General features: G+C 35.5%; 3 protein-coding genes and 1 long non-coding RNA gene across 5 annotated transcripts; all 4 read left to right on the top strand.

Moving 5' to 3' along the window:
- Window positions 1-482: 482 nt before the first annotated feature.
- Window positions 483-1,251, top strand: LOC123195187. The gene is made up of 2 exons (XR_006497395.1): window positions 483-688; window positions 771-1,251. It is a non-coding gene; the product is annotated as an uncharacterized LOC123195187 (long non-coding RNA).
- Window positions 1,252-4,097: 2,846 nt separating this feature from the next.
- Window positions 4,098-7,428, top strand: LOC123195265 (probable LRR receptor-like serine/threonine-protein kinase At4g31250). The gene is made up of 3 exons (XM_044608920.1): window positions 4,098-4,896; window positions 5,858-6,448; window positions 6,555-7,428. The coding sequence occupies exons 1-3, from the start codon at window positions 4,251-4,253 to the stop codon at window positions 7,238-7,240; spliced, it is 1,923 nt and encodes a 640-aa protein (XP_044464855.1). The 5' UTR covers window positions 4,098-4,250; the 3' UTR covers window positions 7,241-7,428.
- Window positions 7,429-8,200: 772 nt separating this feature from the next.
- LOC123193991 (probable nucleoredoxin 3) lies at window positions 8,201-10,982 on the top strand. 2 transcript variants are annotated; one of them, XM_044607095.1, is made up of 5 exons: window positions 8,201-8,669; window positions 9,246-9,382; window positions 9,673-9,793; window positions 9,959-10,152; window positions 10,221-10,982. In XM_044607095.1, exons 2-5 carry the CDS (start codon window positions 9,281-9,283, stop codon window positions 10,809-10,811), a joined length of 1,008 nt encoding a protein of 335 aa, XP_044463030.1. In that variant the 5' UTR covers window positions 8,201-8,669; window positions 9,246-9,280; the 3' UTR covers window positions 10,812-10,982. The 2 variants fall into 2 exon arrangements, with proteins under 2 accessions (XP_044463030.1, XP_044463029.1); XM_044607094.1 differs by having other exon boundaries at window positions 8,203-8,669; window positions 9,673-10,152.
- Window positions 10,983-12,100: 1,118 nt separating this feature from the next.
- LOC123194329 (U-box domain-containing protein 35-like) lies at window positions 12,101-15,825 on the top strand. The gene is made up of 7 exons (XM_044607509.1): window positions 12,101-12,495; window positions 12,589-12,701; window positions 12,831-12,952; window positions 13,323-13,528; window positions 13,625-14,505; window positions 14,583-15,338; window positions 15,426-15,825. Exons 1-7 carry the CDS (start codon window positions 12,282-12,284, stop codon window positions 15,465-15,467), a joined length of 2,334 nt encoding a protein of 777 aa, XP_044463444.1. The 5' UTR covers window positions 12,101-12,281; the 3' UTR covers window positions 15,468-15,825.
- Window positions 15,826-16,434: the final 609 nt, after the last annotated feature.

The following is a 16,434-nucleotide window of genomic DNA, read 5'->3' as shown; positions in this document are numbered from 1 at the left end:
CCGAAAACACTTGAGATACATTGAACCTGGACATGTGTTCCTTCATTGGAAGCATCGAAATCCGTGCTTTCAATTTTGCACACTGAAAATCTGGTCATTAACAGTGTGTGGTGCCAGATTCGAGCAAATTGGTTATACTTTTCAGATTCATTGAACCTAGACATTTTTACAATCAGTGGGATTAGACTTGTTTTAGGGTTGGATTTCGTCAAAACCAATTTCAGATTCCTTCAACTCTAAGAAAGCTATGATCAAATCCCAACAAGATTCAATAAGAGATTCCTTTAAATCAAAGAAGCCAAGATCAATCTAAACAAAATTTAATTGAACATTTGTTTAAATATAAAAAAAAAGGACATCAAATATCATCTTAAACTTGAATATTCTAATAACTTCAAATTCTAATTTTATAAAAAAGAGTCACATTTATCATGAAATTAATTTTTTTAATCTAAACTCAAATTTAAAGCAAATAAGATTTACGAGTTAACCAAATTATTTTATTTTGACTTTTGAGTCAGAGATTACCTCCCTTGGATCTATTACTGCGCTACTTGACCATAGCTTTCAATTGCCGTTTCAATGGTAAAGCTTGGGCTTAGATTGGGCCCCAGCTCTATGACAGTTAGGTTGGACTGGGGAAAGTTGTTGAGGATAATCAAAGTTTAGGAATCAATTCAATGCAATGGTAAGAGTTTGGTTGTTTCTTGTTAGGGTTTATGAATTTTTAATTTGGAATTTATCATCGTGCTAGTTGCATGCGATCTCAGGTAGGTCCAGAATGGAGCTTGGTTGAAGCACTACTTCGTGTGAACGAGATTGCCGCTGCGGGAGCCATTGTTTGAAAGCTCTTTCAAGCTATCAGACCTGGAAAAATAATATCGTAGAATTTTACTGCTTTGGATGTTCCACGTTCTTCAATTCAATGCCGGAGGAAGTGGGATTTATTGGTTGCTGACTACTACAGGCTCACGCGGTCAAGACTAGGACCAATTCTTGCTGCTTTTCTCAGGGTCAAAGCTTTCCTCCCAATTTTGACTCTGAACTTTTCAATACAGACTCAGATACTGACCCAGCTGCTCATCTTGACTTAACTGAATTAATTTCACAGTTGGGTATGCTCCTCTTTTTTTAATTAATTTTAATCACATTTGTTTAATTGTGGACTGCTTCCGGATGATGTACAATTGGATCATTTGATTGGATATGAAATTTGACTAGTGCAATGCTGAAACTTTTACTATGCTGCCATTTTATATCTTTTTGGAGTTTTGATAATGATGAATTCCTGAGTGTTTCTATTGAATGGTATTGATAATGATGGGGGATGTGTTTCCCATTAGGATTTATCAAAATCTGTATAGTATAGTATGAGACATTAGAGTAAGACTATATAGATACAAATTTATGTATTAATTTAAGGTGTCACCATATGATTGAATATTATTTTATCTCTAATTCTAAAATCATCTAATCACATAGAGACACATCATATTTAATACATTGATTAATACTCATTATTAGTGTTCGTAGTTATACTGAAAATATTATTATAGATAAAAGCTTACTTTGGATCTTAAAATGTAATCCCCTCTCTTTTTCACAATAATTTTTCTGTAATAGAATATGTTTTTCTGACCCATCAGACAAATATACAGCCATCTATTGCTTCGAGGCCACTAGTTGAATGGAATCTTTGTTTTAGTACTCGTTCTATTCCATTCATTCTACTGGACCTTGTCATGAAACCATGTGCTAAAGGATCTCCTGTAAGTCTAATACTCCCGTGTCTCCTTGTAGTTAGCTTGACCCTTTCATGTTCAGTGCGTTTTCAATAATCCATGGGGCTGATGAAATTGCTTGCGATGAAGATTTATCAATTTATGCCGTTTAGTTGTTATAGTTCTCTTCTGTTTTCTAAATTTCTAATGTCCAGAAATTTGATTATGGTTCAGAACATGGAAAGTGCTGCCCTTCTTTGTCACTTTTTCTTTTTTGTTTCATAAGAAACAGTTAGAACTTTCTTTTATGAAAGAGATAGAAGGATATTCTGTGCAGTGAAAACTATCCATATAGAGAATAAAAGAAGGTTGTTCTAGCCAATTTATGTATCCTGGACTTTCAACCATGGCATATAGTTACAAAATTGATACCCCCAGTCTGAGAGAACATCTCCAAAAGGGCACAAAATGTTATTTTGTCTGATCTCATCGAATTAGGAGATTGCTGTTTCCCAAGTGTGGTGAATGAAGAAGAATGATAAATCTCCAAACTCTGAAGAAACAGAAAAGGGCCCAATTTGTTTCCATTAGTGTGTACTTTCCGCTCTTTCTTTGCCTTCACCTTTTTTTTAATACTTATTTCTAATTTTTCCATAATCTCATAGTTGGTAGATGTGGGGATTTAGAGGCTTGCCTTACAGATACTGCTATCTGAATTGAGTCTGTTGTAGCTGTTGTCATCGTGCTTTTTAGCATAGCAGTTATAGTTTTATTCAGGAGTTTGATCTGGTAATTGCCTTGGATAGCATGCATCCTTCCCTTCCCCGTTTAGTCTCATTACCAGTAAAGTTTTGTGTGCAAACCTATAAAATATAACAGTTCTTTAAAACAATTTGAAATGTTGAGAAAACTATAACTAGTCTTGAACCAGTTCCAAACTGAACTAGTGCTGAACTAGTCTTATAAATAAACAAAAATCTACAATCCACGTATTATTTGAGTTGGGTTTTGTTTAGATTAAACATTTCAAAGTGGGATTTCGATCAGAAGGCCCATTCCTATGGCCCTCTCTCTCAACAGTTGGATGGATTTAGGAAACAAGATATTATACCTACCATACTTTTTCACTATTATATTCATACAAATTGCTGTTGATACAAGGAAAACTTTCTCTTTGATGGAAGATGCAACAAGCTATAGAAACAACGAGAAGATAATTTGTTTATTGTCAATCGTTTAGGAACGCAAGGAAAAATCCTATTCTATTTTGTGATTACAAGGAAAAACAATATATTTTTATTATATTAAGTTTATGTAATAATTGTAATTTTTATCGAATTACAAACAATATTATATATATTTATTTTGACTATATATATGAATCCATATTTATATGTGTTATTATATGATGAAATGTTATTTTATTTTCAATTTAAAATCATTTAATTATACGATAACATATATAAATATAAATATATTTGTATACTTAAAATAAATACACATAATTTTATTATTATATTATAAGTTTAACTATAATAAAAATAAATTTCAAGAATTATATTTGAATCGAGAGTATTCATATACCATATTTGTATGGAACTCTACCTAAAACAAAAAATAAAAAAAATATATACCAAACTTTTAGTAATGTAACTTTATTATTCTCTCCTAGCAATTAATAACACAACAGTAAATATAAGGTGAAACATTTAAATCATCGGTCAAACTATATTAAAAACTTTTTTTTGTTCTTATTATCTATTTTTATACTTTAAATTTTATTAAATCTTTAATATAATAGATAATAAAATTATTTATTTAACACGAATCGTTATTATTGTAATGTGTTTTGTGAAAAGATTGAAGTTGCATATATTTTAAGAAAAAACATCTCAACTACAGTTGTGATAAGCTGATTAAATAATCTAATTATTTATTTTAATTCTAATAAAATAATTAATTAACCCGTTAAAAGTTATAAATACAGTATTATTCAAAAAATATTCTTTTTTATATATATTCTAAGAATGAATACGAAATATATTATTAGTGATAAAATAATATTATGTATATATATTTTTAATAAATAAATACGTATATACGTAGATGTATCATCATATGATTAAATATTATTTTATTATTAATTTAAAATTACTTAATCAAATTATGATATATCTATGTATGTATATATATTTACGTATAAAATATATATATATAAAATTTTATTGTCGGTAATATTAACAGGGAACATAGTTTTGTATCAACTATTAAATAAGTCGGCTAAGGCAACAATAACTTATAATCAATTCCATATATATTATACATGAAAATGAAAGAAAAACAAGCAGCAAGAAATCAAGAGAAGCGCCTTTATTATTGGACAAGAAAAGCCGGCCTCACCAGCTCATACCAAGGAGGACTTTGTCAATTTCACCAGTCCCCCATTGTTAATTGTCCATTTCCTTCCATTTCTCTCATATTCTTTCATCATTCTCAGAGCCCTTCTGTTTTCACGCATGGTTCATTTTCATGGCTCAAAAACTCTTCAACTGGGTTTTCAGTTTGATGTTAATAAGCTTGTTTGTGTCCTCAGGGGGCGACGACGCTGAAACCCTTCTCAAGTTCAAGAGCTCTTTGTCAAATAACTTTGCACTCAGCAACTGGGCTAACTCCACCGTGCCATGCGCCAACAACACTCCAAAATGGACTGGCCTGCTCTGCTCTGATGGGAATGTGCTTGGACTCAGGCTCGAGAACATGAACCTCTCCGGTCTCATAGACATTGACACGCTTGCTCAGCTGCCATTGTTGCGTTCTTTAAGTTTCATGTATAATAACTTCGATGGTCCAATGCTTAGTGTCAAGAAACTTGCTTCATTGAGAGCCTTGTATTTGTCTTACAACAAGTTTTCTGGCGAGGTTCCTGAAGACGCATTTTCTGGGATGAATAATCTGAAGAAGCTTCATCTCGCAGGAAACCAGTTCAAGGGTAAAATTCCCATATCAGTCGCCACGGAAAAACTGGTTGAGTTGAGCATTGAGGACAACCAATTTGAAGGCAAAATTCCAAATTTTCCAGGTACCGCGCAGCTCACTACGCTGAATATGGCAAATAACAGATTAGAGGGAAAGATACCAGCTAGCCTTAGTAAATTCAATCCTTCTTCATTTACAGGTAAGCATTTCATTTATTAGTTTCTTTTTTTAACAGTCAGAATGGAAACCATAATTTTATCTAGTTTTTGTTCCTTAATTATCCCCTAAAATGACTGAAATTTAAGCAAAAAAGGATAGGTTGAAACTTAATCCTCATCCACATGCATGATGGTTATGAATGTGATAGGGTAAAGATCCTTTTCAACCTTGGTTTTGTAGCAGCTATTTTAGCCCACGCTATCAAGACAGATTTTTGTCAGCAAAAACGAGAAAATTTGTTATGTATGCTCAAAGTAATTAATTATTGCTGCTCTTCTTTAACAATTCTAAATTATCAACGAATTATTTTATGTATATTTTGTTTTTATATGGTTCACATCCATAGGTATAATAGAAATGTTGGACAGCTAGGACATCTCACATTATTTTAAAATGATAGAAATAAACTGATTAAAAAATACTTATTTTTTGGGGGGTTAAATACTTTGATAAGCCTCTTGAATTGTTAAGGTAGGTTCTCAGTTATAAAGTTTAAAACACCATAATTGGGTTTGTAAATAATTTCGAATTACTAAATTATCAAAATCTATTTTAAGTTACGGAGCCTAAGCCCAAAAACAAGTTGTAAAACCTAAAATTTACGAACCCAAAAGTAAATCTGATGACATTGTTGTTGGAATTAATGACCACATCACACATTAAACGCTACATTGAAGTATACGAATTCTATTTATTGATCCATGAATAGAGATCCCACTTCTCTATGAATAGACAAGTGTGTAAAGGGTAATATCTCGAACTCATAAATAATGTTTAACTAACTATTTATTTATTATATGAACTATTCCTTATTATATAGTGAATAAATTGTTACCCACAATTTAAGTATATTGATGATCTTTCGTATCATTTTTTTCATTCTATTTAATATTAGGTAATATAAATTGACCTTGAATAATTAGTTGTGTTGAATGGAACAGGTAACAAAGGTTTATGTGGAAAGCCTTTGAAAGCATGCACTTCATCAAAGAAGAAAACCATCCTCATAATTGTGGTGATAGTTGCAGCTGTAATTCTAGTTGCACTAGCCACCATTGTTGGAATTTTTTACAGACGCAGCAAAAGATCCAAAACTCCCAATGGGCTGAACAAAAGCGAAGAGATAGGAGCCTTTCATGCGTACGGGTCTTCTGATATGGGGCAGAAGGAAAAGGAGCTCCCATATTCGTCAGATCAATTGGGTGGCGAAAATGGGAAGCTGCACTTTGTTAGGAATGATCGGGAGAGATTCGAGTTGGAAGACTTACTCAGGGCCTCTGCCGAGGTGCTGGGCAGTGGCAGCTTCGGTTCATCATACAAGGCTGTGCTTTTGAGTGGACCTGCCATGGTGGTTAAGAGGTTTAGACAAATGAGCAATATTGGAAAGGAAGACTTTCATGAACACATGAGAAAGCTTGGAAGTCTGTCACATCCTAATTTACTTCCCCTGGTCGCCTTCTTCTATAGTAAACAAGAGAAGCTTCTTGTTTCTGACTTTGTTCCCAATGGCAGCTTGGCTAGTCATCTCCATGGTATGTATATATATTATATATATGCCTGTATATCTATATATTCATAACAGAACTTGAGATTTTAATCAATTTGGTGAATTTGGTAATAAGTTGTTAATTGTTTCAGGGAAACCACCTGGTCAGCCTGGGCTTGACTGGCCAATCCGACTGAAGATCATCAAAGGAGTAGCAAAGGGATTGGCTTGTCTTTACAGAGAGTTCCCTGGTGCAGCACTGCCTCATGGTCATCTAAAATCTTCAAATGTGCTGCTGGATCATTCTTTTGAACCTTTCTTGACTGATTATGCACTAGTGCCATTGATGAACAAAGAGCATGCTGAATCATACTTGGTGGCATACAAGTCCCCAGAGTTCAACCAAAGCGACCGCCGCATTACAAGGAAGACTGATGTGTGGAGCCTTGGAATACTAATTCTGGAGCTGCTAACTGGCAAGTTCCCTGGTAATTACCTGAAGCAAGGAAATGGATGGAATGCAGACTTGGCAGCCTGGGTGAACTCAGTTGTGAGAGAAGAGTGGACTGGGGAGGTGTTTGATAAAGATTTGAAAGGGACTAGAAATGGAGAGGGTGAAATGTTGAAGCTGTTGAAGATTGGAATGTGTTGCTGTGAATGGAATGCTGACAGAAGATGGGATTTGAGAATGGCCTCTGAGAAGATTCAGGAGTTGAAGGAGAGAGATAGTAATACTGATGTTGATGATTCTTCTTCCTACAATAGCGAAGAATTTAATGGCTACTCTTCAAGGGCACCGACTGACGATGATGATTTCTCTTTTTCAGTATATGGTTGATTTCCTTAGGTTTTTGCAGTTTGATTTTAGTTTTTATCTTTCAAATTACAGATTTTTTTTTTTTTTTAATACCTTTGGTAAAGACATTAAGTAACAGGAAGCCGGTTCAGAGATGGTTGCTCTTTTTACTGTGTTTTCGTGGAAAGCATGAGGCTTTAAATGTTATTAGGCCTTGGCCTATTGGGTTTGGCTGAAACTTCATTTATGTATCATATTTGGACCATGGCAATGAATAGCAATGTCTTAAAACCTGGCTGACTTGGTCAAAGGCCTAATAGAGATTTTGATTTATTTGATTGGTTAGATTGATAATATCAGTATAATATCATTGATAAATGTTCAACTTTCTAACGTCATCTTCTTGGTGAATTATTCAACTTTTTAAAGGTAATATAAACTTTATCGTCCTGCCACTAATGTAAAAGTACTTCTATCTAGCTACATCATCCTATTCTAAAGCCACATTACCCTGACCAACATCATTAAAGCATCGCATTTGGTTTTGTGCAATTGCACCACCTACCACCACCACCCTTACTCCAGATTTGTCTCCACCACCTTGTTTCTCCATCAACTACTACTAGATCTGCACCATCTTGCCAAGTCTCCACCAAACCTATTGTGTTTCTTCATCAATTCGTTGCTCTTGCGACAATGTGACCGATCCGTTACTAGATTTGTTATGTTTTTCTACTAGCCACTCTACAAACTCGTTGTCACAACACTCCCATGCTTGCCAACCCCGCAAAACTGTCTCCATCATATCTCTGCTGGCACGTCTCCATCATCGCCCATGCACAAACACCCCATAATGCCATTCTAATTGACTTATAATCCTATGTAATTCGTTTGGTTCAACTATGGATTTATTTGATACAATGACTGACAACGTTTTAAATTGATCCAAAATAGGCTGATCACCACGTCCTAATCAAACAGGTTGAACCAATTATTTTCAGTTTGAGTTTCAATACATCGATAAATAGTAAAAACATCTGAACTCTGCCAGTTGAGCTCGACCCCGGATCTGATTTCTCACAATCGTAACAATGACAAAAGCAAAGAGAAGTGCTGGCAAGCAAAGTAGGCTATTCCTCCAATTAAAAAAGGGAAGATCCGACCTTCTCATTTCCTTTAAAATAGATGAATTAAAAATGAATAATAGCTTTACATATGAACAACACGCACGCCTTAGAAAGAATAAAATAATGAGATGATGCTGAGCTATGTAGATTAGATAGATGATAAGGTCCAGGACACAGTGTTTTTGAGTATCTAATTCCTAGAAAATTGGCATATACTTGAGCCTGAGAGCAAGTTGAACTTGCATTGCGTATAGAGAGGGACTACTTTTCTGTCTTGATTGTGTTTCTTTATCCATCCATTCTCTTTCTCTTTTCTCTCACAGACCCAGTAGCCGAATTTTAAGGTACTTCTCTCTCCTGTGCTTTTGGAAATTTGAAGCTTTTTAGATTTCACTAGATTCTTTTTATTGTGCTTTGTCTGATTGAACCATGTAAAACATCTTAGTCGCTGCCTGATTGTTCCTTCTTATCCAATCTACTTTGGTGCTGCTTTTCTTTTTCTTTTTTGCGGGATTATAAGATGAACACTATTTCATTGATTTTTCAACGACCCCATATCAAAAATACTCCCCAAACTTAGAAAGAATAGAATTTTAATTTCTCACCAGACCTGGACCTCTGATCAACTTGTGGCCATGTAAAATTGGGATTTCCAAAGAATTCAGAATCTGATTCTTTCTAAACCAACTCTGGAGAGAATTTTTGAAGGGTTTAGATTCTATACGATTCATTTAGTATCAGAAAGGTGTAAGCACAGAATATATTACAGGCTTCATGTTGATAATATGGTCAAAAAGTTTTAAATTCCCACCTTAAAGGGGAGGCACCCAATGCTTTATGATACAAACTAGCTATGCAAAGCAATATCTTTTGAGGCATATTGGATTCTTTCTGACTTTATTTTTTGTTTATTGATCAAGAAAGGAGAGGAAACCAGCTTTTACCACCAGTTTTGATGGCAGTGACTGATAATCAAGCTAAATCTATTGACAGCACTGACTTTCTCACTGTATTGGCATCTCAAGGTGTTGAGCTCCTTCTTTCTGGTAAAGGAAAGGTACCATCTTCACCACCCTTTTTAGTTTCTTTCGTTCTTTGTTGACTAGAATGACCTTATGCCATTGTTGCAACTACATCAACCTAATCTGCAATAAAATAATATACTAGCTTGTGTTATGTTAATATACCATGGATTTACATATGTTATTGGCTGGGCTTTTGTTTTTCCTGTGTCTGCTTTTATGATGTTTTCTTCTGCTTGCCAATAAAACCAGTGTAAACAAAACCAACAGATAATTGCTTGATTAAGCGAATCATGTGGAGATAATTGCTTGATCCCATGTATAGGTACCCTTATCATCATGTGGTGGGAAGACAATTTGTCTCTTTTTCTCTGCAAACTGGTGTAGGCCTTGTAAATCTTTTACCCCACAACTGGTGCAACTTTATGACACGCTAAAAGCAAGAGGTAAAGAAATAGAGATCATCTTTGTTTCCTTTGATCATGAAGAGACTGGATTTGAGGAACATTTCAAGCGTATGCCATGGCTTGCGGTTCCATTTGATGTAATCTTCCATAAAGAACTGAGAAATAGTTATCAAGTTGATTGTATCCCTTCACTTATTCCATTAGCTTCAGATCGAGTACTAATTGATGAAGACTTGATTGGATTAATTGAAGACTATGGCGCCGATGCGTTTCCATTCACTAAGCAGAGAAGAGAAGAATTGAAAGCTCTTGATGAGTCCAAATGCCAAGGAGGAAAATTGGAAGAACTTTTGGCTTGTGAAGGACGAGATTATGTTGTTTCTAGAGACTATAGTAAGGTACTTGGTATTTTTCATTGTTGTTTTCAAATATTTGTCATAAATTTGGCATGCTTCATCTTATGCAGATACTAGTCTCTGAACTTTCTGGTAAGACAGTTGGTCTTTACTTTGGTGCACACTGGAGCCCTCCCTGCCGAGTCTTCACTACCCAACTTATCGAAGTTTACAACGAGCTCAAAATTACTACAGATCAATTCGAAATTGTTTTGGTCTCAACAGATCGAGTCCACAAAGAATTTGATCTAAGTTTAAGTAGTATGCCATGGCTAGTGATTCCATATGAAGACAGGACAAGACACGATCTTTGCAGGATCTTCAAAATCAAAGGGATTCCAGCTTTAGTCCTAATTGGACCGGATGGGAAGACAATAAACACAAATGGGAAGGAGATGGTCTCCTTGTATGGTGCTATGGCTTTCCCATTTACTGAGTTGAGGATCGATGAAATAGAAGCAAGCTTGAAAAAGGAAGGTGACGCATTGCCTCAACTAGTTGAGGATGCAAAGCATGAACATGAACTAAAACTCGACATGGCTAAAGCTTATGTGTGTGACTCTTGCAAAAAGCCAGGGAGGTTCTGGACCTTCTCTTGTGACTTGTGTAACTTTGATCTTCATCCCTCATGTGTAGGAGGAATGGATCAACCCTCTTTGTAAACGCAATAACTTAGATATTTGATAGTAAATAATTTTATTCTTATCTATCCAGATGTTATTAACAAACTTAATCTAATTTTACTTGAAAGATGTTTATTATCATTATGTTTATTCATTCATTGAGGTAAGAGGAGGTGGTGAATGAAGAAAGTGGGGTTTCTTCTTGTTGAAGTGATTTTTGTTATAAAATATACACAATTCAATGTCTTACGCATATTTGGTTATGATATCAATGAAGCAATTGATAAAACTCTGATATTTTCTATTATGTGATAAAGATATAAAATAATAAAACTTATAATAAAATAAATAAAACTCAAGATTTTTAATACAGTTTAATCTAATAGTTAAAACTCTTACATTCATAGTGCAGTTATTAGCTATTGTGTATTGTATAAAGAATGACTACAATGAACAATATATATGCTAGTGTGTATGTAGATAACACTTAGTCTTAGAGTGTTTGATCTCTTGTTACGATTTTCTTCTCTCCCAAGCGCTTCTTTGTATATGTAGGATTGACAAAGAGAATTTACATTCAAATTAGGATAATAATGAGATTCCAATTTAAACATGATTCTAAGGATTTATTCCTATTCCAATTAAATTAAGAGGAAATATTTATACTATTAGAAGTATTCTGATTAGGAAGATGAAGGTAGCTTTCTTGTACTGTTACAAATAAAAAATGAAAAAGTTCTCATAAAACATTCTCAATAGATTCCTTGTTAAGATGAGATTTTTTTCAAGCTCAAACTGGAAAGTCTACCTGCTTTCTTAGATAACTTAATGTATGGTAGCTAGTCAGAATTACTTGAATAGAATTCTTTCGAAATGTTTCTCAAATAGAAATTCCGTAGATGGGAAAATGCCTCATAATACTTCCAATATTTTAAAGTTTTCTATAATGTTAATATACATACATACATACATACATACATACATAAATATTGACAACTTAATTTTATATGAATGTCACATTTGACAATATGCTTCATGAGGTTAAAGCAAATATGGGAAAGATGAATATCAGAATCAGTTATAACTAACCCCTGTAACTTACCCCACAAAAAAAAAAAAACCCTGCTCTGATTTTACTAATTGAGGCAAATGGGTTTGATTATGATATAGGCTATAGCATAAGAACAATTTTTACAAGGAAGGAGAGAGTGATGATAATATAGATATGTTATTAGAGGTCAAAGCATCTGAAAACACCCCGAAAATGATGGGAAAATTTCTAACAAAAGGAAAAAATATGAAGGGAGAGATTTGGTTTGAAATAATCAAACTAGCTAAAACAAGGATGAATATTGTTGTTGATGTAAACTTGTAATGAACAAACATTCAAAGGCAAGGATTAAGTTGTGGGTTAACTAGATTCTTATCCTGTCTCTCTTTCACCTCTTGAGAGAGACAAAAAGCTTTTCGTGCATCAGATTCATCAGTTGCTTGGATTCAGAAGGAAGAATGTGGATGCAAAAAGCTGCAAATTCGGAGAAGAAAGAAGCAAAGTGTAACAGTTTGGTAGCAGTGGCAATCGACAGAGACAAAGGCAGCCAAAATGCCATTAAGTGGGCTATTGATAATCTCTTATACAGAGGCCAAACACTTGTTCTCATTCATGTTAAACTCAAGTCCTCCCCTGCAGCTCTTTCTCTTTCGCATTCTCTTCCACCACCCAGTATCCCATTTTCTCCCATTTCAGTTCAAACTTTTTCTTCATGTATTTTCTTCATGGGTCTCTGATATAAATTTTGTTTCAATATCTCCGCAGGAAATAACCAAATTTGTGATATGAATGGTAATGGTTCATTGGTATGTAAAGATCCTGATCCCCAAACCAGGGAAATCTTCCTGCCTTTCCGCTGCTTTTGTACTCGCAAAGATGTAAGATGATATATATATATATATATATATATATATATATATATATATAACACACACACACTTTTGCTTTTTTTTTTTTCTCTCTTTCTATTTTTTAGTTGCTAAGAGTTCTGCAACTTTGACATGCAGATAAATTGCAAAGATGTGGTGCTAGAAGACAGTGATGTGCCAAAAGCATTAATCGAATTCATTTCTCAGACAGCAATTGAGACTATGGTTATTGGTGCCTCCCACAACAAAGGCTTTCTAAGGTTTGTATATAAACTTCCAACTCCTTAAAATTTTTTCTTTCTTGATTTCCGAAATCTTCGTCATCTCCTTGTAACTTATCAGTCTACTCAATGTTAGAAACAAGTCAAGGAAAAATAAATTAGAAATCAAAATAAATCATACAGAAGAAGACAGATTTACATGGTTGAGCTAATAACTGCACTAAGTTTTCTAAGATATGAGCATAATCAGACCGTCAATCTAGCAATCAACGATCTGAATGAATATGGGATATGGGATATGGGATGGATTAGAAGTAACTAATTAGATCAATAGTACTTTTTCATGATGCTAAAAATGAAATTTTAACGGGAAAATTTACTAATTCCCACAATGTTTTTGTCCTGTTAGATTCAAGATGTCTGATATACCTAGTACCGTATCAAAAGGAGCACCAGATTTCTGCACTGTATATGTGATTTCTAAAGGGAAGATTTCATTGATGCGAGCTGCCTCACGTCCAGCCCCTGCTGTCTCTCCACAGCGTGACCAATTACTTGGAACCATAAGACCCTCTCAACCAGAAGGATCTGCTCTCCCAGCTCCTAATACAAGAGGTGGTACATTAATTGCCTGGTCTGGTTTTGTCCAAGTTTAATGCAATCATGGACTAAAAATTGATGCAATGTTATTATGGTTGTATGGATGATCAGCCCATGTGCCACTACTGGAGGCACCACCATGCAAATCGACCGAGGATTCAGAATTCTTCAGGTCTCCTTTTACCAGGAAAGGCTATGGAGAACTTCCTCCACCAGATTCAGATATATCTTATGTGAGCAGTGGGACGCCGAGCATAGACCGCATATCTCCAGCATTCCATGATAGGCAGAGCTTTGAAGGGCGAACCCCGCCAAGACTATCTAACTATTCGGATGCAGAAAGCAACAACAGTTTTGAGTCAATTCAGATTGGAAGAAGATCAATGGATTATAATTCCCTGAGTGATTTCTCATCAGTTTCACAAGAATATGACAGACTCTCGTCCGTATCTCAAACAGCCGATGACTTGGAAGCTGAAATGAGGAGGCTGAGGTTGGAACTTAAGCAGACCATGGAAATGTACGGTACTGCCTGTAAAGAAGCACTGTCAGCAAAACAAAGGGCATCTGAACTCCAACGCTGGAAAATGGAAGAAGAACGGAGATTGGAAGAGGCACGTCTTGCTGAGGAAGCTGCAATAGCCATGGCAGAAAAGGAGAAAGCCAAGTCAAAAGCAGCCATTGAAGCAGCTGAAGCAGCTCAAAGGATTGCAGAACTGGAAGCACAGAAAAGAAGAGGTGCAGAAATGAAAGCACTGAAAGAAGCAGAAGAAAAGAAAAGAGCATTGAATGCTCTGGCACGTACAGACACAAGATACCGGAAGTACTCTATCAAGGAGATTGAAACTGCAACAAATTTTTTTTCGGCCTCCTGCAAGATTGGAGAAGGAGGTTATGGGCCAGTATACAAGTGTACTTTGGACCATACACCTGTTGCAATTAAGGTTTTACGACCAGATGCAGCTCAAGGCAGGTCACAGTTTCAGCAAGAGGTACATGAAACTGAATCTATCAGATAAATTTTCTTAATTGTGACATATCATCAGATAACATAATGTAATGTTTTCAGGTTGAGGTATTGAGCTGCATTAGACACCCTAACATGGTTCTCCTTCTGGGAGCGTGTCCAGAGTATGGATGTTTAGTGTACGAGTTCATGGCAAATGGAAGTTTAGATGACTGTTTGTTCCGGCACGGAAACAGTCCAGCTCTGTCCTGGCAGCTTAGGTTTAAAATTGCCGCTGAAATTGGGACAGCCTTACTGTTTCTACACCAGACAAAACCAGAACCGCTTGTGCATCGTGACCTAAAACCAGCCAACATCTTGCTTGATCGTAACTTTGTAAGCAAGATCAGTGATGTTGGGTTGGCGAGGCTAGTCCCTCCTTCAGTGGCAGACAATGTGACACAGTATCATATGACATCAACAGCAGGAACATTCTGCTATATAGATCCAGAGTATCAACAAACAGGAATGCTTGGTGTTAAGTCTGATATTTACTCACTTGGTATTATGTTTCTCCAATTGATAACAGCCAAACCACCAATGGGGTTGACTCATCATGTACAAGAAGCTATTGAGAATGGCACTTTTGAAGAGATGTTGGATCCGGCTGTGCCTGATTGGCCAGTGGAAGAGGCTTCGGCATTTGCAATGTTGTCTCTTCAGTGTGCTGAGTTAAGGCGGAAAGACAGACCGGATCTTGGTAAAGTTGTTTTGCCAGAACTTAACAGATTGCGAGCACTTGCTGAAGAAACCATGAACCCTCTGTTATTTGTTGGTGGTTCAGGCAACTCACGCTCCCATAGCCAAGTTTCTGCAGCTGTAAGTTCAGCATTTATCAGTTCTCATATAGCAACAGGCAGAGTATAAACTGACTCTTTATCGATTGGACCTCTTTTTCTTTTGCAGGAGTCTATCAGTGACCCTCAGCTTACAGAGTCTTCTGCATGACAAATGCTCGATAAACCTTCCGGCTTGATAGAGGGAAAATTAAGTTGGGAGAAGTTTAGATTTTGTAGATAATTAAACTGAAAATCTAATGAACCACATCGGGTATCTAAAGGCTTTTCCAGTCACAACATGTACAGAGAGAGTATCAAGACAAACGTTCTGCAGCTTGATATGCCCATCGGGAATTTTTTTCCCTTTTCCAAGTAGAGAAACATCCATAACTACTCACATCGTTACAATTAACAGGACTAATAAGAATGTGTAGGCTTAGGAGGAGACCTCTAAATTAAAAAATGACTTGTATATCTTTTACTTGCAGTTAGAAATATACATCGCAGAAAATGGTTTCAAAGATAAAGCTATATTTGCAAGCTATTTTCATATTTATACCACTACTTGCATCAGATTTATGCTCATATGGGGACATTCCAACAGTGTATGCTTATTGTCGGATTGATACAACTAAATCAATTAAAAGAAGAGTAACTGTAACAGTAATCTAGGTTTACAAAAGGGCTTTGATGAACTTAAGTTACAGGTTTTTTAGCACATGAATTTGGCTGTGCGTATATGTTGCTGCAATACAATGCCATAATTTTGTGTTACAAATTGCAGATATAGACAGTCCTAGGGGTGGACATGATCCAAGCTAAATCGGGTTTGAATCACTATTCTACTTGAATGAGATGAATTTGAGCTAAAATTAGCTTGAAATAAAGTTCATATCACCAACAATTCTACTTATCCGGTGATTCTTTTTTTTTTTTCCAATGATTTTTCTTCCTCCTTTTCAACAACTCTTCTTTCCAATACGGCAAGCCAAGCTCGATCTTGACCTGACCTTTGTTCGGGATCAGCTCGGCTTGAATCCACCCTAGAGTCCTACATAGTCTTCATTGAAATAGAAAGGTAAAATCTAAGTTCAATCATGGACACCCATTATACTTATTCTGCAGCTTTTGACAAC

The sequence above is a fragment of the Mangifera indica genome, chromosome 13 (assembly GCF_011075055.1).
Source record: "Mangifera indica cultivar Alphonso chromosome 13, CATAS_Mindica_2.1, whole genome shotgun sequence".
NCBI classification, from domain to species: domain Eukaryota; kingdom Viridiplantae; phylum Streptophyta; class Magnoliopsida; order Sapindales; family Anacardiaceae; genus Mangifera; species Mangifera indica.
This window is presented reverse-complemented; position numbering and strand designations above follow the sequence as displayed.